Source organism: Camellia sinensis, chromosome 1, assembly GCF_055761805.1.
Source record: "Camellia sinensis isolate YWXY chromosome 1, ASM5576180v1, whole genome shotgun sequence".
Classification (NCBI taxonomy): Eukaryota; Viridiplantae; Streptophyta; class Magnoliopsida; order Ericales; family Theaceae; genus Camellia; species Camellia sinensis.
In genome coordinates, this window is record NC_138961.1 from 73,194,303 (window position 1) to 73,219,850 (window position 25,548).

At 40.0% G+C, this 25,548-nt stretch overlaps 1 protein-coding gene across 2 annotated transcripts; it reads left to right on the top strand.

Annotated features, from left to right (window-relative positions):
* The first annotated feature begins 3,353 nt into the window (after positions 1-3,353).
* LOC114294472 (F-box protein At5g07670) lies at positions 3,354-5,953 on the top strand. 2 transcript variants are annotated; one of them, XM_028238601.2, is made up of 2 exons: positions 3,354-4,746; positions 5,317-5,953. In XM_028238601.2, exons 1-2 carry the CDS (start codon positions 3,560-3,562, stop codon positions 5,582-5,584), a joined length of 1,455 nt encoding a protein of 484 aa, XP_028094402.2. In that variant the 5' UTR covers positions 3,354-3,559; the 3' UTR covers positions 5,585-5,953. The 2 variants fall into 2 exon arrangements, with proteins under 2 accessions (XP_028094402.2, XP_028094403.2); XM_028238602.2 differs by having other exon boundaries at positions 3,371-4,746; positions 5,238-5,953.
* Positions 5,954-25,548: the final 19,595 nt, after the last annotated feature.

Below are 25,548 nucleotides of genomic sequence, written 5' to 3' on the forward strand. Positions count from 1 at the left end.
CCAAAGGATCCACCCTTACATTCACCACTTCTTCTTGTGCCATTTCTAGGGTTCACTTACGAATCACTTCTGACGTAGGAGCAAGGAAGTTGAGAAAATGTTGCACAAGTTTGTCGTGCGCAATGACGGAGTTAACACTTGGGTATTTTGATTTTTTGTTAAAAGGTAGGTGAAACGAATCATACCAAAAACCCACAGTCTACCCGTATTCCATGGATCCACATTAATTTTCGCCCGTTTCAAAACCTTTCAAATCAATCGCCAAAATCGCCTTTTCAAAACCCTCCCTTGTGACCTATTGTTTCATTTCTGCTCCAACGCTTCACTTCTTCCACGATTTTACCACGTGTATGGCCACGATGCAATGTCCCCTCCCCTTATCCTGTCCTTTCCATTTCACATCATCACATGGCACCACCACCCCCCCTCTCTCTTTTTGAGCCCCGCGCCGTCCTGGTCGACACGCTTAACGGTCGACCCCTCCCGCTCGGCCACCCTCGTGGTCGGTACGCCTAACGGTCGATCCCTCCCGCTCGGCCACCCTTGCGATCGGCACGCCTAATGGTCGACCCCTCCCGCTCGGCCACCCTCGCGGTCGGCACGCCTCATGGTCGACCCCTCCCGCTCGGCCACCCTCACGGTCGACCCCTCCCGCTCGGCCACCCTCGCGATCGGCACGCCTCACGGTCGCCCCCTCCCGCTCGGCCACCCTCACGGTCAGCCCCTCCCGCTCGGCCACCCTCACGGTTAGTTTCTTCCGCTCGGTCACCCTTGCGGTCGGCACGGCCAATGGTCGGCCTCTCCACTCGGTTCGCATTTCTCTTCCTTATTACTATTCCCTTCGTTGGGCTAAAGCTGCACTCGAAAATGGGGGACTACTGATATGGATAGGCCCACTAGGCTTACGGCCCACAGCAAACAACCCCAAACCCATCGCTTGGGACCCATAGCATAACCCGGTTGGCAAAGTCCAGGACAGCTGGAGGCCATCTGGACATGGAGGGCCAATGACATTCGGGCACATGGCAGGTGAAACACAGGCCACATCAGCAGACAAAGATCTGCAGAGTTATTACCACAACATATCACCATTAATGCAGCCCATCACAGCATTTATTACGACAACACCTCCCCGTCGGAACAGAGCCCCCTCACCCTGAACAAGGTAAGCTACGGCACAGGCTTTCGGTGGAACGGGGCACGTCACAAGGGACAGTGAAATGATTATCAAAGGATATAAACAAGAATGAAAGACAAGAGGAAGGTTAAGCTTTTCTATCTCTCTATATATATATATATATTTCCTTCCTCCTCTACTGATTCGCTCGCCGGAGGGTTCACTGGGGGACTACCCCGTTCCCCTTTAGACTTGCGTGCAGGTCATCTGGTGGAACCATCCGCCTGAATCGGAGCTTGAAGAGCTTGGACCAGCCCGACTCATCTACCCAGGACGAACTGCATTATCAGTGTACAAATTTTATTTTTTTATACATAATTTCATATTGAATTGAGATTTTATTTGATAGATCTCAGCGAGCAGATTTAAAAAAATTATGAAATTTTAAAACGTAAAGCACACAACAATAAAAACTTATGCACACTATTTCATTTGGCAAGGAGGTTTGGGGCTATTTTAGTCACAACAAACAAAATATCACATCTAACTCATAATTATTACACTCTTCTCTCACAAAAAAAAGTCAAAAAAGCCAAAAAGTCAAAAATTCTTTCCCAAACCAAGCTTTTTAACCGAGGCTAAAATAGTTAAAAAAGCCAAAAAATCAACCCACTTCCCAAACGGAAGCTATATTTATAACTAACACAAAAAAATGTACAGCCACGTTGTAACTAAATCATAACAAGCCAACATTACAACGGAACCATAATTGATTATGAACATATTGGTTTTATTTGGAAAGAAAGTTGAGTTAAAATAACTCACTAAAAAATAAAATATATTACAATAGTAAATAAGATAAAATCTTACCTCTAATTTATAATTATTTTAATTTCTCTCACAACCATCAAATTAGCGGCCTATTTTGGCATCTAAATTAAAAGCCAATTTTTTTACCTTTTTTGACTTTTTGGTTTTTTTAAGTCTCATTACTTCTCGATTTTTTTTTGTACTTTTTTAAAAAAAAATAAAAAGTCAAAAATATAATTTTTAATCTAAAAAAAAAAAAACTAATTAACTTTCCAAACATAATGGCCTTGTTTAGTTTGTGTTTTAGAAAAAATTTTAGGAAAAATTATCTACAAACAAATTTTCAAGAGTAATCAAACCAAACAAATTTTTTCAAAAAAACTCTCAAAATTTTGGTTGGTTACCTACTTTCCAAAATCACTCTCTCTCTCATATACATCAAATCAATCACTTTTTTTAAAACTCTCTCTCCAAAATAATTTTTCAAAATCATTTCTGAAAAAAGGTAAACCAAACAAATTTTATACTTTTTGGCTTATTTTGGGAAGATGGTAAAAAGTGGTTTTTTGGCTTTTAACCAAGCTTTTGGCTTTTTTAGACAAATGATTTGAGAAGTTGGTAAAAAGTAACTTTTGACTTTTTTGATTAATATTTGTTTATGATGTCAAATCATAATAAAATGACTAAACTACCCCCATTTATTTAAAATATTTACAACTTCACCTATGTAACAGATTTTGACCCATGAGGGGTAAAATTATAATTTCACCGTTGGCTAAAAACCAACTTCCTAAGCCTCCGTTTGGGAAGTGGGTTGGTTTTTTGGCTTTTTGACTTTTTTGGCTATTTTAGCCTGGGCTAAAAAACTTGGTTTGGGAAGGGCTTTTTGGCTTTTTGGCTTTTTTGAATTTTTTTGTGAGAGAAGAGTGTAATGATTATGGGTTGGATGTGATGTTTTGTTTGTTGTGGCTAAAATAGCCTATTTTGTCTTTTGTGGCTATTTTAGCCCCAACCCAACTTGCCAAACATGAAAAAAAAAAAGCCAAAAAAGCCAACTTTTGGCTTTTGCTACAAACCAAAAAAAATGACTAAAAACTATGTTGTCAAAATAAGCCTTTATCTGAAAAATTACTCTACAAACACAAACCAAACACATATTTTTAATTAATTAAACTAAAATAATAATAATAATAAATCAAATGGTGAACTTTCCAAACAAGGTACATTTTGTCTTCTGTTCTTTTCTTTTTTTTGTTTTTTTTTGCCCTTTCACCTAAACTTTTTGCTATACTTTTAAAATCCAATTCAAAATCATAGATAAAAACAAAATTTGTATAGCAACGGGTCATTATGTGAAAATGTCCAACTGTGGGCCCCACCTGTAGAAGTCCGTTGGGGAGCATACAAAAGTTATGAAAGATAGATGATCTAGAGAGAGAGACACATCTATACTTACTCTAGAGAGAGAATCTCAGTGAGTTTAATGAAACTGAAGATTCAAAGAGAGAAAATTTAGAAGAAAACGAAGAGAGAGAAAGAGCTGATGCAGAGAAGACCCATCATTAGCAGAAGAAGAAGAAGAAGGAGATTCGAAACAGAGAGGTCTTTGGATTCGAAACTACACAGGCAACAATGCCTTTTTCACCTGAGAAACCAAACCCAGTTCCTCCATTGAAGAAAACACAAACACCATCGAGCTGGTCAGACCTCTGGCTCAACAACAAGAAATCTCTCAACAATGTCGTCTTTGCTATGAAACTCCATTCTCTCTCCAAACCCAAACCCCAACCTGACAAAACCCTTTTCTTCGATCGCTCTATGCTCCTCTCAGATCCAATCTCTCTCCTCTCTGACCAACTTCTCCTCCAAATCCTTTCCAAACTTCCCCAATCTCAGACAAAATCCAATTTTCTAGTTTCCAAACGCTGGTTCAATCTCCAAGGCCGCCTCGTTCGTTCCCTCAAGCTTCTAGATTGGAACTTTCTCGTCTCCGGTCGTTTATTTCTTCGATTCCCAAATCTCATCCATGTCGATTTGGTTCATGGATGTGTAGTTTCGCCTAAAAACTCGGGTATTTTGTTGACTCGTAATCTTGTTTCTCTTCATATTGATTCCAATGTTTCCCCAAATGGGTTTGTTCCTGAGAATTACATGTTATCAATTGATGAAGTTGATTCTGGTTTGAAATCATTAGCTGGTGGGTACCCAAATTTGAGAAAACTTATGGTTATCAATGCTAGTGAAATTGGGTTATTGAGTGTTGCTGAGGAGTGTCCTACATTGCAAGAATTGGAATTGCATCGGTGTAACGATCAGGTTCTGCACGGTATCGCGGCGTTTCAGAATCTTCAGATACTGAAATTGATTGGATTTGTTGATGGGTTTTATGGGTCTTTGGTTTCAGACATTGGTTTGACTATATTGGCACAAGGGTGTAAGAGATTGGTGAAGCTTGAGCTCAGTGGATGTGAGGGAAGCTATGATGGGATCAAAGCAATTGGGCAGTGCTGCCAAATGCTTGAAGAATTGACTCTGACTAATCATAGGATGGATGGTGGCTGGTTATCAGCTCTTTCATATTGTGAGAATTTGAAAACTTTGAAGTTTCAATCATGTAAGAGAATCGATTGTAGTCCTGGGCTTGATGAGCATTTGGGCTCTTGCCGGACACTCGAGCATTTGCATCTAGAGAAATGCCAATTGCGAGATAAGCAGAGTGTGAGAGCATTGTTTCTCATTTGTGGGGCTGTGAAGGAGATTGTTTTCCAGAATTGTTGGGGATTGGACAATGATGTATTCAGCATTGCTTGTATCTGCAGGTATGGAGCTCTCTCTGTCTGTTAATTTAGTTGTATTGATAAGCCAGAAAAAACAAAATTAATTTACTTCTGTTGCCTGGTACTATTTCCAGAACCGTTCGGTGATTTTCATCAAACTATTTCAGAAAACAGATTCTGAAAACGAAACCAAACAGGGTGATGCAGATGAGCTTACACTAGACAACTAACTAATTTAGATTCTTGATTTCAATTTCCCCATGGCATCAACATTATATGTCTGATAGTTTTCCCAAATACAAGAAAACTTCTTTGCTAAACATGTTTTTATTGAAGCTCACGTTCACAGCAAAGAAGTAGGGCTGCGTGGCAAATATGATATCTGTATGCTTATTAAAATTGTTGACTCCTGGCTGTAGCATTTTCTAATTGTGATTTTATGACTCCTAGCAGCCTAGCTTTCAAAAACTAGTTAATATTTTCAACTTTCAATTGTTTTCTTCTGTGAAATAACAAGAATGAATTGATTACAGTGAATCAAGATGCAATAGAATCTTAGCAGTTGATTTCGAAAGTTCTTTGATAGGAGACTGTATCTCAACATTTTTTCAGGAGGGTGAAGTTCCTGTCTTTAGAAGGTTGTGCGATGCTAACAACTCAAGGCCTGGAGTCTGTGATTCTGTCATGGAAGGAGTTTCAAAGGCTCCGAGTTGTATCCTGTAACAATGTAAAAGACAGTGAAGTGACTCCTGCTCTTTCAACTTTGTTTTCCGTTCTTAAAGAATTGAAGTGGGGGCCTGATACCAAATCTCTCCTTCTGTCAAGCCTTGCTGGGACTGGCATGGGAAAGAAAGGTGGGAAATTTTTCAAGAAGAAGTGAGGCCTGAAAACCTACCTGATGCTTCGAATCTATGACAGATTGTAACCACAGCATTTTATCATAACCGACTATAGTTACAATGGTAACTACATTATGTTGTAAACGACCACATTCAATCATAACTTTTGATGCTGTGCACCGTGAACGCACCATAGAATTTTCCATATTTGAATGATTCACTTGGTGGATGCAAAAGGTCTTGTTATTACACTGTACTACTGTAATGATGTAATCATTGTACTATCGATTTGTATTTTGATGGCAGAATGTAAGTTGCAAATTGATATTATAAATTGTGTAACCATTTCATTGACCTACCTCTTTTCAATAAACTTGGGGAGAGTCATGAGATTCACTTTGCCAAGCTAATTGGATATTGATAACACTAATTAGCTGTTGATTGTTTGTGTACTCTGTAAATGATGTTACATTTGCCATACTTTTCTGGTTCAGTACTCCAAAGAGTTAGAATTGCAGGTATTTTTTGGCTATTACACTTTTGCTTATCTTCTTGAAGACTAGACATTGAAGAGTCACCTCTTTTCTATTCTTTACTTCTTCTTCTTCTTAATTGGAATTATTTTGGATCCCTTCTGGCTTTGCCAAATTCATTTTTTGGCTTTCTACATTGCAAAAAGATTATTTCTTGGCTACACTGTTCCAATGGTGACTTGTGATTTTGATACAACATAATTCCGCATCACTATTATTCAACTACCCTAGTTTTACATTACCATTATCCAACGAAGTTTCAAATTTTCTCATCTAAGTTTTACAATGCTCCATTCTACATAAAACCCTTTATCAAGAATTTTAAGCTTTTTTATTTTTTGATTTTGTGTTTTTGAAAGATATGTAAATTGTGATTATTGATTTAATTGAAATTCTCTAATTATAATTTTAGAACGGTTATTTTTTGTAATTTTGGAATTTAATAGTTGTAAGTTTTGGTTTGTGAAAATTGTGAGTTCTCATTAGGCAAAAAGGTGGGTTTCTGGTTGAAGATTTGATGTGGTGAAAAATAGCTTTGCCAATTTTTTAGCTAAATTTAACACAAGATTTGGCAGTGTTGTTTTTTAGCAATGAATTTGTCTCACTATTATATATATACTAGCCTATCACCCGTACTATACACGAGATAATTATATATATTTTATATTTGTTTTAAATTTTTTTTAACATATAAATTATGTTTTTTAAGATTTTTTATAAAAATAATTTAATAATCTTATCACTAACCATAGTGTATGAGAGAAGTAAAAAAGGGTACTGCAGTAACTATACATTGATTGTTTCTATAATTATTTGTATGATGGGATTTTAAATGCTAATTAGAGGATTTTGACCAAATCAATAAATGCAGGCATATGGAAATACATGTGGATTGAAAAAATTTAATAAATGTTGATAAAGGGATTTTGACCAAATCAATAAATGCTGAGATTTTTTTAAAAATAAAAAATAAAAAATTTAGAAAATTCAGATTGGGATATTGAAACTTTCACAGGCCTTAGGGGTTAAAAACCGCCTTTTACTTATATATATATATATATATATATATATATATATATATATATATATATATATATATATATATATATCGCTTTACCATTAGAGTTGTTTTTACAATCATTAAATCACAAGTGATGGCAAATTTCATTTTATGTTTCTCACTCATTAATGTCCATAAGTGTATAACAATCCATTAAAGTGTGTGCTCCAAACTTACTCTAGTTAAGATTAATCATGTAGAAGTTGTATTTGACCAGAAATTAATGTCTAGAAAGTATATAATAATCCATTTAATCTATTTTATTCATTTTATTATATAAAATATAGTACAATTTGGTGTGAAGGTCTATGCCATGCATTTTGTTACGTTTAAATTGTTCTTATTTATTATCTAAATTTTTTATTTCAAATTTTCACTTGTTCAATTTTATTTTATTTTTCTTCATTTACGTTCAATTTGTTTTTTAAATGACAATTATAATCATCTCTATTTTTTTTTAATACACACATCATGCTCACCTTCTAGTTCATAAGCTATGTGTTCCAAACTTATTCTAGTTAAGATTGGTGATGTAGAAGTTGTAGCCAACATGTATTATTGAAGTAACTGGATTGACAAATGTCTAACAAAAAAATTGTTCACAAGTATGGTTCATGAGTTGGAGTTATTAGACCTAATGTGTGACAAGGGTCACCGTAGGGTGATTTGTGTTGGAATTGGTAGAAAAATTATGGGTAAAAATTGTTGGACAATCTTTACTGTATTTAAATTAATTAAATTCTGTTGTGTACTAAACATCAACCAGAATAAAAAGAAATAAAGAAAATGAGAGAATTTGTTTGATTACAAAAATCAAACTTGAAATAAATAAATAACAGATTTTATTTTGTTACAAAAACAAAATTAAAATCTGATTTAAATAAATAAAAACAATACTGAAAATAAATTAAATAACTTACTTGATTTAATTTCTTCGAATTATTTTCTGATCAAGTCCAGTGTTTGACACTGTGTTCTTAAGACAGATTCGTCCTCTCCACGGTGCTTTCAGAATTTGGACGTCTATCTCCCAGGATGAAATGATCTACCACAAACAATAGCAGCACTACTAATTGTTTGCCTTACGAACACACTAAGAGTTTACACTCTTTCTTTCGGAAATAAAATGCAGCAAGATGAAGAATATAATTAGCAGAGGTGAAATACGAAATTTCTGGATTTAAAACATCAAATGAGGGTGGTCCTATTTATAGATGTGAAGGTGGCTCTTGGTTTTGAATTGAACAGGTATGATACCTGTTGGTTTTGAATTCAAACAGATTTGAATCTGTTGATAATTCAAACAGATAGCAAAAAACGGGAAGGGCCCTGTTTGGGTGTGCACTAATTCCAAACTAGATTATTTCTGTTTGAAAACGGGAAGGGCCCTGTTTGGATGTACAGAAAATCCAAATTAGTTTAATTTGAATTATAAAATTAAATTCAAATGTTTTTGGCCCAAAAAGATTAGAAGCCCAACCAAACCACACACCACGCACCCGTGCCCAAGCCCAGGCCCAGCCCAGCCCGCCCGACCGGACGAACGGCGGCGGCGGCGCGCGCGCGCGTGTGTGGTGATTTTTAGGTCCAATGGGTCTAGCCCATTTTGCCCATAACCTCTCCCTCTAAAACACTTGGGTACCCCTTGGGGCACACCCCAAGTACCTAACCCAAGCTTTATAAACCCTTTCAAAACTTCCCACCAAATCAATGTGGGACAAGCCAATTTACAACCTTAAGGAATTTTCACAAAAACTCCATTTCCATGGAGCACACTTTGGCTTCAATTTTCCATTCACTCGGTAATGGTTTTGAGCAACCAAATATACCACGTGAATCACAACGCGGCATAGAACGCGTTACCACTTTGACCCGAGTAAATCGACACTCGGGGCCCACCTAAAAATTAGACCAAACTTGAGAGAAAATTCTGGTTTTACCCAGAATTTTTCTACCATTTCCAACAATCCCCCACATGAATGGAATTTGATGACAACAGAAATGCAACAATATGCAGACTTAACGAAAGAGTATAAGTCGAAAATATCTTGCATCAGGATAGGTAGTTTTCGGCCTTGAACCTTCCCTAGTGATAATCTATCAGACTTACTGGCTGACGAATGGACGCGATGCCTTGAATTGTTCAGCCATTTGTGTAAGCCAAGACAATAGATTTCACACAAAATATCTTCTAACACATCGTGGTTCTCACTGTTGTGTTCATTTTGGCCTTGAACGCGTCTGGTTTTCATAAGTGTTTCTAGAGAATTTAGCCTCTTCATTCTCATAGAACCGGCCCCAGTTCAACACTCATATAGGTGATTCTTATTATGAGTATCTCCTTATACTCATCTTGATTTTATGCCTTAATCAAGATATAAGTAATCATTAAAAGCAAAGCTTATCCTTATACCCCTGCAGACAACATATGTTGCAGATATCACTCTCACCATAGGAATGGGTAGGAATTTTAATCCCTTGGTGATTTCTGGCGAGCCATACATAACTTAGTTGTCCCTTTGAACTTAGTTCTTGGGATCTCCAGTCATATAAGTAGGGTTACCATTATGACGACTCTTATGTAATAGGCTTTAATCCCATCCCCTTCGATGAACTATACACTAGCTCTTTTGTCAAACCTTTTGTTAACGGATCCGCAATATTCTCTTTAGATTTTATATAATCTATTGAGATTATTCCGTTTGACAACAATTGCCTTACGGTATTATGTCGACGACGAATATGTCGTGACTTACCGTTATACATGTGATTCTGTGCCCTGCCTATTGCCGATTGACTATCACAATGAATGCAAATAGCTGGCACAGGTTTTGGCCACATTGGAATGTCTTCTAAGAAGTGATGAAGCCATTCTGCTTCTTCACCTGCTTTGTCTAAAGCAATGAACTCGGATTCCATTGTGGATCGTGCGATGCAAGTTTGTTTCGTGGACTTCCAAGAAACAGCAGCGCCTCCTAGAGTAAAGACATATCCACTAGTGGATTTTGAATCTTTAGTATCCGATATACAATTGGCATCACAATAACCTTCGAGTACTGCTGGATACCGAGTAAAGTTCAAACCATGATCACGAGTAAATCTTAGATATCTAAGAACTCGAATGATCGCTTTCCAATGGTCTTCTCCAGGGTTACTAGTGTACCTACTCAATTTACTGATAGCATAAGCTATATCAGGACGAGTACAATTCATTAGGTACATTAGGCTTCCAATGATTTGAGAGTATTTTAACTGAGACACTGCATCACCTTTATTTTTCGATAAATAAAGACTGATGTCTACAGGTGTTCTAGCTAAATTCAAATCATCCTTGATAAATTTATCAAGAATTTTCTCAATATAATGAGATTGAGATAATGCATATCCGTCAGATGTTTTAGTAATTTTCATTCCTAATATAACATCTGCGACCCCCATATCTTTCATATCAAATCTTTTGTTAAGCATCTACTTAGTTGATTTAATCATGTTTTGACTGCTTCCAATGATAAGCATGTCATCCTCATAAAGACAAACTATGACATATCCTTGGTCAGTGTTTTTAACATAGACACATTTGTCACATTCGTTTATCTTAAACCCATTAGTAAGCATTGCATGATCAAATTTTTCATGCCATTGCTTAGGTGCTTGTTTTAATCCATAAAGGGATTTTACAAGTCGACAAACTTTCTTTTCTTGTCCTGATACTACAAACCCTTCGGGTTGCTCCATATAGATCTCTTCATTTAGATCACCGTTTAAGAAAGCTGTCTTAACATCCATTTGATGTATTTCTAAATTAAACAATGCTGCTATAGCAATAAGCATGCGAATGGATGTTATTCTTGTCACAGGGGAATATGTGTCAAAATAATCCAGACCTTCCTTTTGTCTGTAACCTTTAACTACAAGTCTTGCTTTATACTTGTCAATTGAACCATCTGCTTTCATTTTTCTCTTGAATATCCATTTATATCCAAGAGGTTTAGAACCTGGTGGAAGATCCACCAATTCCCAATTATGATTTTGTATAATGGATTCAATTTCATTATTAACAGCCTCTTTCCACAAAGGTGCTTCAGGACCTGTCATTGCTGCCTTAAAGCTTTGAGGTTCATTTTCTAACAAGTATGTCAGAAAATCTGGACCAAAGGATTTTGATGTTTTAGCTCTCTTACTTCATCTTGGTTCATCATTAGTTAAATCCTGTTGGTCGAGACTATTACTAGTCTCTTGTGTTTGATTGTCATTAGTCTCTTGACTTTGTGTACAATCATAAGTTCTTTTCTGTGAACTTAATTCCTGTCCTTTCTTGTAAGGAAAGACATGTTCAAAAAACACAGCATTCCTTGACTCTATAATAGTGTTCACATTTATATCAGGTATTTCTGATTTATAAGTCAGAAACCGATATGCACTACTATTCTGAGCATAACCAATAAACATACAATCTACTGTTTTTGGTCCAATCTTAGTCTTTTTAGGAACAGGTACTTCAACTTTTGCCAAACACCCCCACACTTTTAAGTATTTGTAGGAAGGTGGTCGACCTTTCCACAATTCATAAGGAATGCTTTTGGTTTTCTTGTGGGGTATTCTATTAAGAACATAATTAGTAGACAATATTGCTTCCCCCCACAAGTTCTGTGGTAAGCTTGAACTTAGTAACATGGCATTCATTATTTCTTTTAGGGTTCTATTCTTCCTTTCAGCAATTCCATTTTGCTGTGGAGAATAAGGGGCTGTAGTTTGGTGAATAATGCCATGTTGTGCACAAAATTCATTTAATGGTGCATCATATTCACCACCCCTATCACTTCTAACCATTTTAATGGTTTTACCAAGTTGATTTTCAACTTCTGTTTTGTAGAGTTTAAACATTTCTAAGGCTTCATCTTTACTTCTAAGTAAATAAACATAACAATATCTTGTGCAATCATCGATAAAAGTTATGAAATACTTTTTGCCTCCTCTAGTTTGAATAAATTTTAGATCACATACATCAGTATGAATTAATTCTAGAGGTTCGGTTTTTCTTTCAACCGATTTAAATGGAGCCTTAGTTAGTTTCGCTTCTACACAAATTTCACATTTATGATTAGGATTAATTTCAAACTTTGGTATATAATCTAAACCAATTAATCTACGCAAAGCATCAAAATTCACATGTCCTAATCTACCATGCCATAAATTTGACTCAAGAATATAAACAAAAAATGTGTTATTCTTATTCATAGCAACTTTCGGTACAACAGTCATTACATTCAACTTAAAGAGACCATCACTCATGTATCCCTTACCAACATACATACCACTCTTTGTTAATACAAATTTATCAGACTCAAATACAAGCCTAAAACCATTTTTACTTAACAAAGACCCAGAAACTAAATTCTTCCGGATGTCAGGTACATGCAGTACATTGTTGAGGGTCAGTTCTTTCCCTAATGTCATCTTCAAGATCACTTTCCCTTGTCCAGCCACAGTAGAAGTAGAAGAATTTTCCATGAAAAGTTGTTCACCATTTGCTGCCTCATTGTAGGTAGTGAACATCTTCTTGTCCGCACATATGTGACGAGTTGCTCCAGTGTCAACCCACCACTCTTTGGGATTTCCAACCAAGTTAGCCTCAGACACCACAGCAGAAAGGTTGATGTCATTCACTCCGTCAGAGATGTAATCCAATTCTGTTACATTGGCCTGATTGGTGGTCTTCTTACTTGTATTTCCATGATTCTTCTTAGGGCGGCGGCAGTCAGAAGCTCGATGTCCAGTTTTGCCACAGTTATAGCATTTTCCTTTGAACTTCTTGCTACTATCGCCTTGTTTAGGACCATCTCCAGTAAACTTTCTCTTTTTGTTATGTGGTTTATGAACTTGTTCAACCACATTTGCATTGGACTCAATGGGGTTTTTCCCATTCCTCTTTTCAGCCTTTCGGTTATCTTCCTCAATTCTTAGTCTTACAATCAATTCATCCATAGTCATCTCTTTGCGTTTATGTTTTAAATAATTTTTGAAATCTTTCCAAGCCGGTGGTAACTTTTCCACTAAAGCAGCGACTTGGAATGACTCGCTAAGAGACATACCTTCTGAATGAATATCATGCAAAATTATTTGAAAACTTTGAACTTGAGATATTACCGTTTGGGAGTCAACCATAACAAAATCCAGAAATTTACCGACGACAAATTTCTTCGTGCCGGCATCTTCTGTCTTGTATTTCTTCTCCAAAGAATCCCACAATTCTTTTGCTGTTTTCAGAGGACTGTATACATTATACAGCATATTGTCAAGGCCATTTAGGATGTAGTTTCTGCACAGGAAATCTGAATGTTTCCAAGCATCAACAACTTGCCGATCACTTTCACCCTCTTTAAGTGCTGGAGCCTCTTCATGGAGAAACTGGACCAAATTAAGAGTTGTAAGATAGAACAGCATCTTCTGCTGCCATCTCTTAAACTCGGTACTGTTAAATTTTTCCGGTTTTTCTCCATGATTGATTGGTACATGAACATGGTTCTGGATAGGGACAGATGTAGGTGTAACAATAGGAGTACCACTGCCAGATGCAATTTCAGTTGTAGTAGCCATAATCTCTGATTACAAAAATCAGAAAAAATTAAAACACAAATTAATTTTCTAGTTGTAGGAGAGGGTTCAAGAAAGGAGTTGGAAAATTCGAAAATCTTCGAAGATCCTTGAAGAACAACTTCGAATTCTCTAGAAGAAATGTGAGAGGCTTAGATTCTTCAACGGTCTCAACTTAAGAAACACAAAAGAAAGGAGATGATGGAGATAAGAGATTGGGTGAAGAAGAAGGCAAAATGGCTAGAGAGAGAATAATGGCAAGGCTCTCCCAGGGATCTCCCACTTTCACTCTCAAGGTTGATAATGGAGATGGGAAATTAGTTCTTTCCCAAGAGTTGAAAAATCTCCAAAATTCATCCCTTGTAAAGCTATGGGTGGGTGCTATTTATAGGCACCTCATGATGTAGGATGGAGCCCATGTGCAAGGCACATGGGGGATATTCTCTCTAACCACCTTGTCCGAGGAGGTGACCTCTCCGAGGAGGTGACTTCTCCGAGGATGAGAAAACCCCGAAGAGGAGATCAATCCCTCGGCGAACCCTTCTTCTTAGCCACACCTAACCAATGATCCCCAATCATCCCAAAGGGTCAGGGGTAGTCCTAGTGGACGTCCTGCCGCAAAATATTACCGAGTCTCATGGACCCCCCGGGGTCGTGCCACCTCGACCCGGGTATAGGCTAGTTTAACCGAAGAGTGAATTTGTCTCCACTCACCGTCCTCGGGATCGGGTCCTTTGTTCGAACTCCATTACGCCCATGGTTCTGGTGCGTAGATCCCGGAAAGCTCCGAGCCCGCAAGTGTTCTGGGACTCATTAACGGAGCGACTTCTAGATTGCGTTTGAATCCGTTCGAAGCCAGGTGCTTCGGATCTCTAGGTTCGTGGATCCGAACCCTTTCGAGTCCGAGTGCCTCGGATCTCTAGGCTTGCTTAATACCCTTTCGAGTCCGGGCTTGAGTAAGTCTCTAGGTTCGTGGATCCGAACCCTTTCGAGCCATTCAACCCGTTTGATGGCGATAAATCCACGCCTAACAATCTTGGACTTGCGATAAATTCGGGCCCACTAATCTTGGGCTATTGGGCCTAAATAATTTAGTGGGCTTAAATTAGCTCCTCTTACATTTGCCCCTTGCGTGTATGAGAAATTGTAATTTTCTCGGACATGCATAATTTCACCTTATCAGCCATGCTTCACATTATGTCTTCGAGAATATTTGGCCTTGATAAAATTTATGGATAAAAACTGAGGACTCACTGAAAATTACGGATAAAATTGACAAACAAAAATTTTATTTATTATTATTATTATTATTTTTTTGTACTTTTTTTTTTTTGATACCTAAAAAATAAATAAATAAACAAATCACTTATCATCATCATCATCTTTATTTTTGCATGTATAAGGTCCATTTTTTTATAGTCAAACTTTGACCTTACCTTCACTCAACGTACACAAATTGAAATTTGTAGATTCTCCAGGAAGCATATACCATATCACATTATATATATAAATATATATATAGAAAGAGTATATTAGTTTGAGAGACCATAAACCAAGCGAGCTTCTTTTTTTATTTTATTTATTTTTTTTTCCTTCTAGAAGATTCAATAACCCTTCAGCTTTTTGTAAATTCACTCCAGGTGCTATTTTTTCACACACCCAAAACATGTTCTCTCTCTAGCAACGTGAACCCATTTTATGGCAGCCAAACAAATCCTAGCAAACCGTTATAGAGAGAGAGAAAAAAAAATAAAAAATTTTTGAGAGGCTACCCCAAACCACACCTTCCCTTTTCTGGTTAGGCAACCCAATGAATCCATCCGTATACGGATATATGTATATATATAAATAGCACATTCTGAGAATATTCTAGCATCACGCCTCCTCTTTTTATATTTAGGTGTAAAACCCTAAATCTCACCCATTTTCTTTGCTCGTAGCCGTTCCAGGTCTCTCTCTTTCCACAGGCACCAACCCAGCTCCTTTCTTCTTCAACAAAACAAACCTTCTTTTCCAACAAAGCTTCGAAGCTGCTACACCAAAAGCTACCGTTGGTTGCTCACAAGACCAAACCAGCTTGCTGCCACTCCGAGTACCGTCATCGTCACCGAAAACCCACGCCTCCTTGCACACCATCGGCGGCCACAAACCTTCCTCAACTAACCAGCACCGACGCCAACTCCTCAGCGACGTTACAGCCGCTTCTGCCCTTCGACTGCCGAGCTCAACCATTGTCGGCTTCTCTCTGCTGCGACTTTGCCTCCTGTTTTGGTTGTCCAGCGCTATTTAGCTCATCACCGGTCCTCCATCTCAGCTTATCAACATTTTTCAGAGTTCCGAACCCCCAGATCTTGGCCTTGATTTCACACCCACTGAAATTCATCGCCCTTGGTTCCAGCCGTGATTAATCAACATCAACCACACCGCCGACTCAGCGCGGTGCCGGTTTGCCCAGTTGCCCAATGCCCGCGCTGTCATTCTCGATTTGTGAGCAAGTGTTACTGAAACCCCATTCTTGAATATATATATATATATATTTTTTTTTTTTTTTGATTTTTCTGATACATAAATATATATATATGTATTTTTTTTTTTGTTGCTCAAAATAAATATGTACTGATACATTTTCTAATTTGGGAATTCTGGTGATAATTTATTTCAGTCCTGAGGCTTGCAAACAATCTTGAACTAGTGAAGACAATACCCACCGCTGGCCTCTCTCTGCTGGTTTGCTTCTGGCTTCGACGGTCCAACGCTGACCACACATATCGCCCCACTCAACGTGACGTGTGTGGTTGCCGACTCTTCTGTGGCACCATCACTGCTTCCAGCTTCAGCTTATCCGACGTTGACCACACACGTTTGCCCTCTCAACGCAACGTGTGTGGTCTTGCCCAACCCAGCTCCACATCGCTGCTTCCGGCTTCAGCTTATCCGACGTCGACCACGCACGTTCGCCCTCTCAACGCAACGTGTGTGGTCCTGCCAAGCCTAGCCCAGTCTTGTTGATTACAGTCTGTAAAGCCTCTCTGATTTTAACTTGAATTTCCAACATCGGCTTCGGACTTCACCCCTCTAACAGTCCCAAATTTGTGAGTATGAAATTCGGCTCCCTCTTCCTCTCGTTGAATAATAAAGATGATATATTGTTGTTTGTTTAACTTGTGGATGCTTGGGAAATACATAGTTGATGCCAAAATTTTGCGTGACCGTTGTAGCTTTACGTCGGCTTGAGAGGGACCGGCCCGGAGAGACAAAAAAAAAAAACTTGATTGTTGCATTTTCATAAACTTGCTCAGAGTAATAAAATTGTTGTAGCTTAAATGGATCATTATTATTTGTTGATATTGCCCCATTCTGATAATGTCTGAATTAGGATATGAAATTGATATTGCTCATCTCATTTGTCGGTTTTACTATTTCAGACAAATAAATTCTTGATTGAGATCCACGACCTCGGGGCCCTTAGAACCCGCACTAATGAGAGCAAGAGTTGTTCCTCGGAAGGCTCTCCCTCAGAAGTCCGAGCAGAAACAAGGCTGTCTCTCGGAAGTCCGAGTGGATGCACACTTCTACTTCGGCAGCTAATGGAAGCAAAGGCTATTCCTCAAAGCTCGCACTGGCGGAAGCGAGATCTGTTCTTTGAAAGTCTGAGGCGGAGAACACACTCTACTTTAGAAAGAAAGATCCTCAAAGCTTACATTGATGGAAGCAATAGCTGCTCTTCGGAGGTCTGAGTGGGAGTATACTTCTACTACGTCAAGAAAGGTCTCTTCAGGTTGGTAACCGAGTCTACTATTCCCCTTTCTTCTTCGAGGGGCAGTAAAAAATTGAAAACTGTTTCAAGCAACATAACACAATGAAGATATACAATGTAGAGAAAATAACTTCTAATGGAGATACATAATATAGAGGAAATAAATTTCTTCATAACATAAGAAAGATAGAACTTCTTGGACAATGTAGTAAATGCAAACTGTAAATGTCATAGATAGACTTCTTCCACGGAATGTTGAAATTTGCCCCTAGAGTTGCAAGATCATTTGGGAAAGCTTTCACCAGCTGCTCGGGTTGTGACCATCATGCACCATCATAGCCATGTCTTTGGATCTTTCTGTACAGACTGATATCCACATCCCCGCAAGACTTTTCATGGATCTGTTGTAGTCGGAAACTTGCTTCTTGTTGGCCAACACACCAGGCTAGGAATCCGGTACCTTCTCGAAAATAAAATTCACCTTGAATAATTATGAATTGGGCAAGCTTGGCCATAGTCAATTTTCCAACTTTGCTTCTGAGTTGTTCGAGGACTTCTCCTCTCCAGTCCTCTGGAAGGCCTTTGTCTTCAGGTATTATCGAAGGCTCTATTCTCTTCTTGATAATAATTGTCACCTCCTCCTTTGGGATATCAACTCTTGCCCCTAATGTTGCGAGGGCATCTGAAAACTTGTTGTCGGAATGAGGCACATGCTCTATTTCAACCTTCTGAAATTTGTCAAGAAGCCTTTGGACTGTTGTTCGATATGTGGCCAAGGCAGGCTCCTTTAAGACGAACTGTCTTGAAACTTGCTTCACTATCAACTTTGAGTCCCCCCGAATCCGAATCTTCTTGACACTGTGCTTCTCAGCTGCTATCAAGCCTAACATAAGAGCCTCATACTCGGCTTCATTATTCGAACAATGGAAATCCAGTTTATAAGATAAATAAAACTTTTCCCCACTTTTACTTGTAAGGACTATCCCGGTTCCTCTTTTACCTCCGGCTGTTGCTTCGTCAAAGCTCAATGTCCAAAAGCTTTCCTCGGAAGCCATAGCTGCATGCACTTCTTCTCTTAATTTTTCATTCACTGGTTCATAGTCACCACTTGGAAATTGAGCAAGGAGGTCAGCAAAGGCTTGGCTCTTGATCGCCTTGGGGGCTACACATGTGATCTCGAATTCACCCAGTGCTAACAACCATCTTGTCACCTTCCCGATTAGAGCAGGCTTGCTGAGGAGGTATCGGATTGGATCACTTTTAGTAACAATCTGAATCTGGTGTGCTAAAAAGTAATGTCTGAGCTTTCGGGCAGTGATTACCAAAGCTAAACAATGTCTCTCTACCGGGGTATATCGAACTTCTGCTCCTCGAATCTTCCGGCTGATATAATACACCGGGCGTTCTACTCCATCTACATCTTGGACCAATAATGCCCTTATGGACTTGGGGGTTGAGGTTAGGTACAACATTAGAGGCACCCCGGGCTGCGGGGCTATCATGGTCTGAGGCGAGGTCAAGGCCACCTTGATTCTCTCGAAGGCCTTTTGGTGCTCTTGGTTCCACTCGAACTTGGCATCTCCTTTTAATAAAGAGCCGAAAGGTGCAGAGATCTCTGCCAGTGCTGGGATAAACCTCCGAATATAAGACACCTTCCCGAGGAACTTCTTTAACTCCTTCTGAGAATGTGGGGGAGGCATTGCTTTGATAGACTTGACCTTGTCTTCATCTGCCTCGATACCATGCCTATGTACAAGAAACCCGAGGAACTTCCCGGCCGTCACCCCGAAAGCACATTTGAGAGGATTCATCCTCAATTTGAATTTCTGGCACCTCTTGAATACCTTCTCAAGGTCTCGGAGATGGTCATCTTCTTTCTTGGGTTTCACCACTAGATCATCAACATAATCTTCCACCTCATGATGGATCATGTCATGAAAGATTGCAGTCATAGCCCTTTGGTAAGTTGCACCGGCATTCTTGAGTCCGAAAGGCATGACTGTATAGAAGAAGTTTCCGAGAGGTGTTCTAAAAGCAGTCTTTTCTGCGTCCTCTTCAGCCATCTTAATCTGATTGTATCCACTGAATCCATCCATGAATGAGAACATCTGGTGTCTCGAGGTAGTATCCACGAGGGTGTCGATGTGAGGAAGAGGGAATTCATCCTTCGGGCAAGATTTGTTCAAATCTCGAAAGTCTACACATACTCTGATTTGGCCATTCTTCTTCTTTACTGGCACGATGTTTGCTAACCACGTGGGGTACTGTATTGGCCGGATGAAACCAGCCTGTTGAAGTTTTTCAATCTCCTCCTTAATCTTCTCTTCGAGATCTGGATGATATTTTCGAGCAGCTTGCTTAATTGGCTTGGAGTTTGGGAACACATCAAGATAGTGGGAGACTAGGTCAGGATCTAGTCTGGGCATTTCCTTATATGACCAAGCAAACACATCTGAGTATCGGCTTATCAACTTTAACAACTGTTCCCGCTTCTCTGGGCTAAGGCTTGAACTTACGAATACCGGCCTCGGTGCATCTTGTCTATCACTCAGATCTATTTCAATAAGTTGTTCGGGCTGAGGCTTCGGCCCATCTTGCATACATTCTGGAGCCACTTCAGGCTTTATTACTATATCATTGTCAGGAGGCTCTTCATTTGACTCGGAGTCGGTGACTGAAGAAACCGACTCCCCGCACCTTCATAAATAGTACACCATCTTGCCTCCTTCTCGAACTTTTATCACCTTCCGAGGAATAGGCGGACTTTCTGGTCTAGACATTGCCCGCTTACTTGACTCTGCCATCGGCTCCTTGTCATCTTTGATATCCTCCCAACGAGGAATTTTGACCCCTCGAGGCTTAGAGGTGGTGGGAACTTCTTTGACAGCCAGTTCGGTGAAGTAGATGGCATCAGAATAATGAGCTTCATGGATCTCGAAAGGCCTTTCTGTAGCCTGAATTGTCACCGTCTTCTTTCCCCATTTAGCCTTAACACACTGATGATAACTTGATGGTACAGCCCCATATCTATGCATCCAGGTCCTCCCTAGAATGATGTGATAATTTGCCTCAGAATCGATAATATGGAACTTGGTGGCCGAGCGAATCTCTCCGACGGCTAAATCAACTGTTACGCATCCGATAGTAACTCTCCTTTCTCCACCGAAGCCAGTGATGACTATCGGCTGCTTCACAATGCGTTCTTCAGAGATTCCGGCCTTTTCTAGAGTAGCGCGAGTCATAATGTTGATAGAGGCTCCACTATCTAGAAAGGCCCTTTTGAACTCAACCCCGTTAATAAAAGCAGTCACATAAAGCGGGCGATTGTGAGAAAAAGGATACTTCCGATCAACCTCGGAGAAAGTAATGGCACTAGATTGCTCTTTTGCCTTCCTCGGGATAGATCCCTCAGTCGACATGCATTCCTCATGGTGTGCCTCGGCTATATTAATGATGGACTTGGTGATTTCTGTTCTTGCCTCCCTGGAAAGTCCAAGCTGGTCAAAGAACTGCTTGAACTTTACACAGTCTTGCAAGGTTTTGGCATAGTGATCCGGATCTTTTTCCACTCTTGGAGGCTCGTAGTTAACCATCTCCTCGGTCTCTTCAAAATAAGATGCCACATAAACATGGTGTTCTCCTCTTCTGTAGTACTCTGCTCCTCCTTCTGGATCAAAGGGATCTTCGCTATGAGTCATAAATGTTCTGCCCTCTGGATCGAGAGCACTTCCATAGTAAACTTGCTCATCCTCTGGCTCGAGGATGTCGTCCAGATAACAATCATCGTCATCAAGATTGGCGATAGCCTCGATCATCGGGCCTTCATAAGCTATCATAGCAACATTCTTGCCCTTGTCTCGGTGTTGAGGATATGGTTGTTCTCGGATGTCTTGAGTCCCTTGCTTTTTGAACCTCAACTCGTCTGCCTCGACTTTATCTCTGAAGATTTTCCTGAGAGTCCAACACTTCTCTGTCGGATGTTTCAATGTACGATGGTAGACACAGAATTCAGGGCTCTCACGATCCTTTTTTGATGGCATTTCTTCAACATAAGGCAATTTTAGCTCTCCGTCAGCCACCCATTCCTTAACTAGAGCTTTCACTTCCTCGATTCCACATGGATAAGAAACATTCCCCTTTTCACCATTATATTGCTTTCTCTTCTGGCCTCTATGACCTCCTCCTTGTGAATTTCGGGTATCTGGGGCAGAGGCAACAGCAACAATAGGTCCACGAGACGATTTGAAACTAGTCTTGTAACTGGCCTTAAATCCGGACTCTTGAGCCTGAGGAATGCTAATGTTCCGAGCTGCTTCTATTAATGCCGAGAAGGTGGGTAGCTTGTGATTAACTAGAAACATTTTGTACCTGCTCAATGCCCCTTCTAGACAGATTTGAACCAGATAACTCTCCTCGACTGCTTCATGACAATCTACGGCCTTGTCCTGAAACCTTTTGACGTAGTCAAGGATGTCTTCACTTTCTTGTTGCTTCTCTTTACACAATGTAAGTGTGGTCACCTTCTCCGCCACTTGAAAGAACTTGGAGTGGAATTTGTTAACCATTTCCTCCCAACTTCGGACAGAGTTTGGGGCCAAATTAACATACCAACTATATGCTCGGTCGGTGAGGGACTTAGAGAATTCTCTCAGTCGGAGGACGTGGTTTGAACCATGAATACCCAGAGTCTCGATGAATCGCACAATATGTTCTCGGGCATTTCCTTGTATGCCGTCGAACTTGATGAACTTCGGCACTGTATACCCCTCAGGGTATGGATAGCTCAGCATCTCAATAGGGTAAGGCGGCTTGACGTCTGGATCAGGCAAAGAGGGTCAGGTCCTCCTGCCCCGTTCGAGATCGAACATGGCCTGCACATCGGCGAGAGTGAGAAACTGCTGAGGGAAAGAGTTTGATGGTGGTATTCCCGGGACTTGGCTTGTGGACCCGAAGACTGAACTAGGGGCGACTTGGCCATTCTGGTGCTGCGAATTCATCATTGGTGAGGACATTTGACGATATTGGCCATCAGCGCCTATAGACAAGCCAGTTGGTGACGGGACATTGAATTGAGGCCCGTAAAGTCCACCGTACGGCGCTGCTATACCGGGTTGTTCTTGCAGATTTGTTGTCGGCACCAAAGGAGGCCCGTTTGGTGCTTGGGTAACATTTATTGATGGCGTAACAAGGTTAGGTACGGGCAGAGCTCCCTTTTGTGCCATCATGCTCCTTATGTTTTCCTGGACACCAACAGTCGCCGGAGCGCCATTCATTACACCAGAAACTCCCCTAGTCACCATTGGATCTTGGCTTGGCACGCCATGGAGCCCGGGCATGGGCAAACTGCTGCCCCCTACTGTGGTTTGCGCATGTGTTACTGTGGCCGTGTTGCCATGAGCCATAGGCTGATTGGGGCCTACTTCTCATTGGATTTGATTTTGCGCTCCGCTGGGAATAACTCCACCACCAGTTTGATTTCCGTTTGGCGCCGGTGCAAAGTTAGAACTCATCACCAACATGGTGTGAGTGAGATTCTGAAGAGTGGTAAGAATCTCTTGCTGAGTATTCTGAAGTCCTTGAATGGCTTCAAGCAAAAGTGGTTGATCTGGAGCAATGGTTCTGTCATCACCACCATTAGAGGATCCTTGTTGGTGAACTTCATCTTCTCCCGCCATCCTTGTTGGAGTTGTGTGGATTCCAGATCTCGTTGAGACCATTAACCAATCCGCCTCCCCAGCAGAGTCGCCAAAATGTAGGAGAGGGTTCAAGAAAGGAGTTGGAAAATTCGAAAATCTTCGAAGATCCTTGAAGAACAACTTCGAATTCTCTAGAAGAAATGTGAGAGGCTTAGATTCTTCAACGGTCTCAACTTAAGAAACACAAAAGAAAGGAGATGATGGAGATAAGAGATTGGGTGAAGAAGAAGGCAAAATGGCTAGAGAGAGAATAATGGCAAGGCTCTCCCAGGGATCTCCGACTTTCACTCTCAAGGTTGATAATGGAGATGGGAAATTAGTTCTTTCCCAAGAGTTGAAAAATCTCCAAAATTCATCCCTTGTAAAGCTATGGGTGGGTGCTATTTATAGGCACCTCATGATGTAGGATGGAGCCCATGTGCAAGGCACATGGGGGATATTCTCTCTAACCACCTTGTCCGAGGAGGTGACCTCTCCGAGGAGGTGACTTCTCCGAGGATGAGAAAACCCCGAAGAGGAGATCAATCTCTCGGCGAACCCTTCTTCTTAGCCACACCTAACCAATGATCCCCAATCATCCCAAAGGGTCAGGGGTAGTTCTAGAGGACGTCCTGCCGCAAAATATTGCCGAGTCTCATGGACCCCCCGGGGTCGTGCCACCTCGACCCGGGTATAGGCTAGTTTAACCGAAGAGTGAATTTGTCTCCACTCACCGTCCTCGGGATCGGGTCCTTTGTTCGAACTCCATTACGCCCATGGTTCTGGTGCGTAGATCCCGGAAAGCTCCGAGCCCGCAAGTGTTCTGGGACTCATTAACGGAGTGACTTCTAGATTGCGTTTGAATCCGTTCGAAGCCAGGTGCTTCGGATCTCTAGGTTCGTGGATCCGAACCCTTTCGAGTCCGAGTGCCTTGGATCTCTAGGCTTGCTTAATACCCTTTCGAGTCCGGGCTTGAGTAAGTCTCTAGGTTCGTGGATCCGAACCCTTTCGAGCCATTCAACCCGTTTGACGGCGATAAATCCAAGCCCAACTATCTTGGACTTGCGATAAATTCGGGCCCACTAATCTTGGGCTATTGGGCCTAAATAATTTAGTGGGCTTAAATTAGCTCCTCTTACATTAGTTACTAAAACCAGAAAATAAATTATAACAACAAAATAATTTTATTTTCCTTGTTACTAAAACTAGAAAAATAAAATATCACAAGAATTTTCTGTAATACCAAATAATATTCTGAATTGTTAATGACACCAGTATCGTACTACTAGTTGTTGTCAAAGAAAAGAGACAGTATATTACTACTATCTGTCAAATAGCATAAACCACTATTTGTTTTTCCAACCAGAATATTACTTTGAAAACACAGAAAATTAAATACAATGAAGATACCAAAAAGGAATCTGTCTTAAGATTGTTGGACAATCTTCACTGTATTTAAATTAATTAAATTCTGTTGTGTACTAAACATTAACCAGAATAAAAAGAAATAAAGAAAAGGAGAGAATTTGTTTGATTACAAAAATCAAACTCGAAATAAATAAATAACAGATTTTATTTTGTTACAAAAACAAAATTAAAATCTGATTTAAATAAATAAAAACAATACTGAAAATAAATTAAATAACTTACTTGATTTAATTTCTTCGAATTATTTTCTGATCAAGTCCAGTGTTTGACACTGTGTCCTTAAGACAGATTCGTCCTCTCCACGGTGCTTTCAGAATTTGGACGTCTATCTCCCAGGATGAAATGATCTACCACAAACAATAGCAGCACTACTAATTGTTTGCCTTACGAACACACTAAGTGTTTACACTCTTTCTTTCGGAAATAAAATGCAGCAAGATGAAGAATATAATTAGCAGAGGTGAAATACGAAATTTCTGAATTTAAAACATTAAATGAGGGTGGTCCTATTTATAGATGTGAAGGTGGCTCTTGGTTTTGAATTGAACAGGTATGATACCTGTTGGTTTTGAATTCAAACAGATTTGAATCTGTTGATAATTCAAACAGATAGCAAAAAACGGGAAGGGCCCTGTTTGGGTGTGCACTAATTCCAAACTAGATTATTTCTGTTTGAAAACAGGAAGGGCCCTGTTTGGATGTACAGAAAATCCAAATTAGTTTAATTTGAATTATAAAATTAAATTCAAATGTTTTTGGCCCAAAAAGATTATAAGCCCAACCCAACCACACACCCGCGCCCAAGTCCAGGCCCAGCCCAGCCCGCCCGACCGGACGGCCGGCGGCCGCCGCGCGCCGTGTGTGGTGATTTTTGAGTCCAATGGGTCTAGCCCATTTTGCCCATAACCTCTCCCTCTAAAACACTTGGGTACCCCTTGGGGCACACCCCAAGTATCTA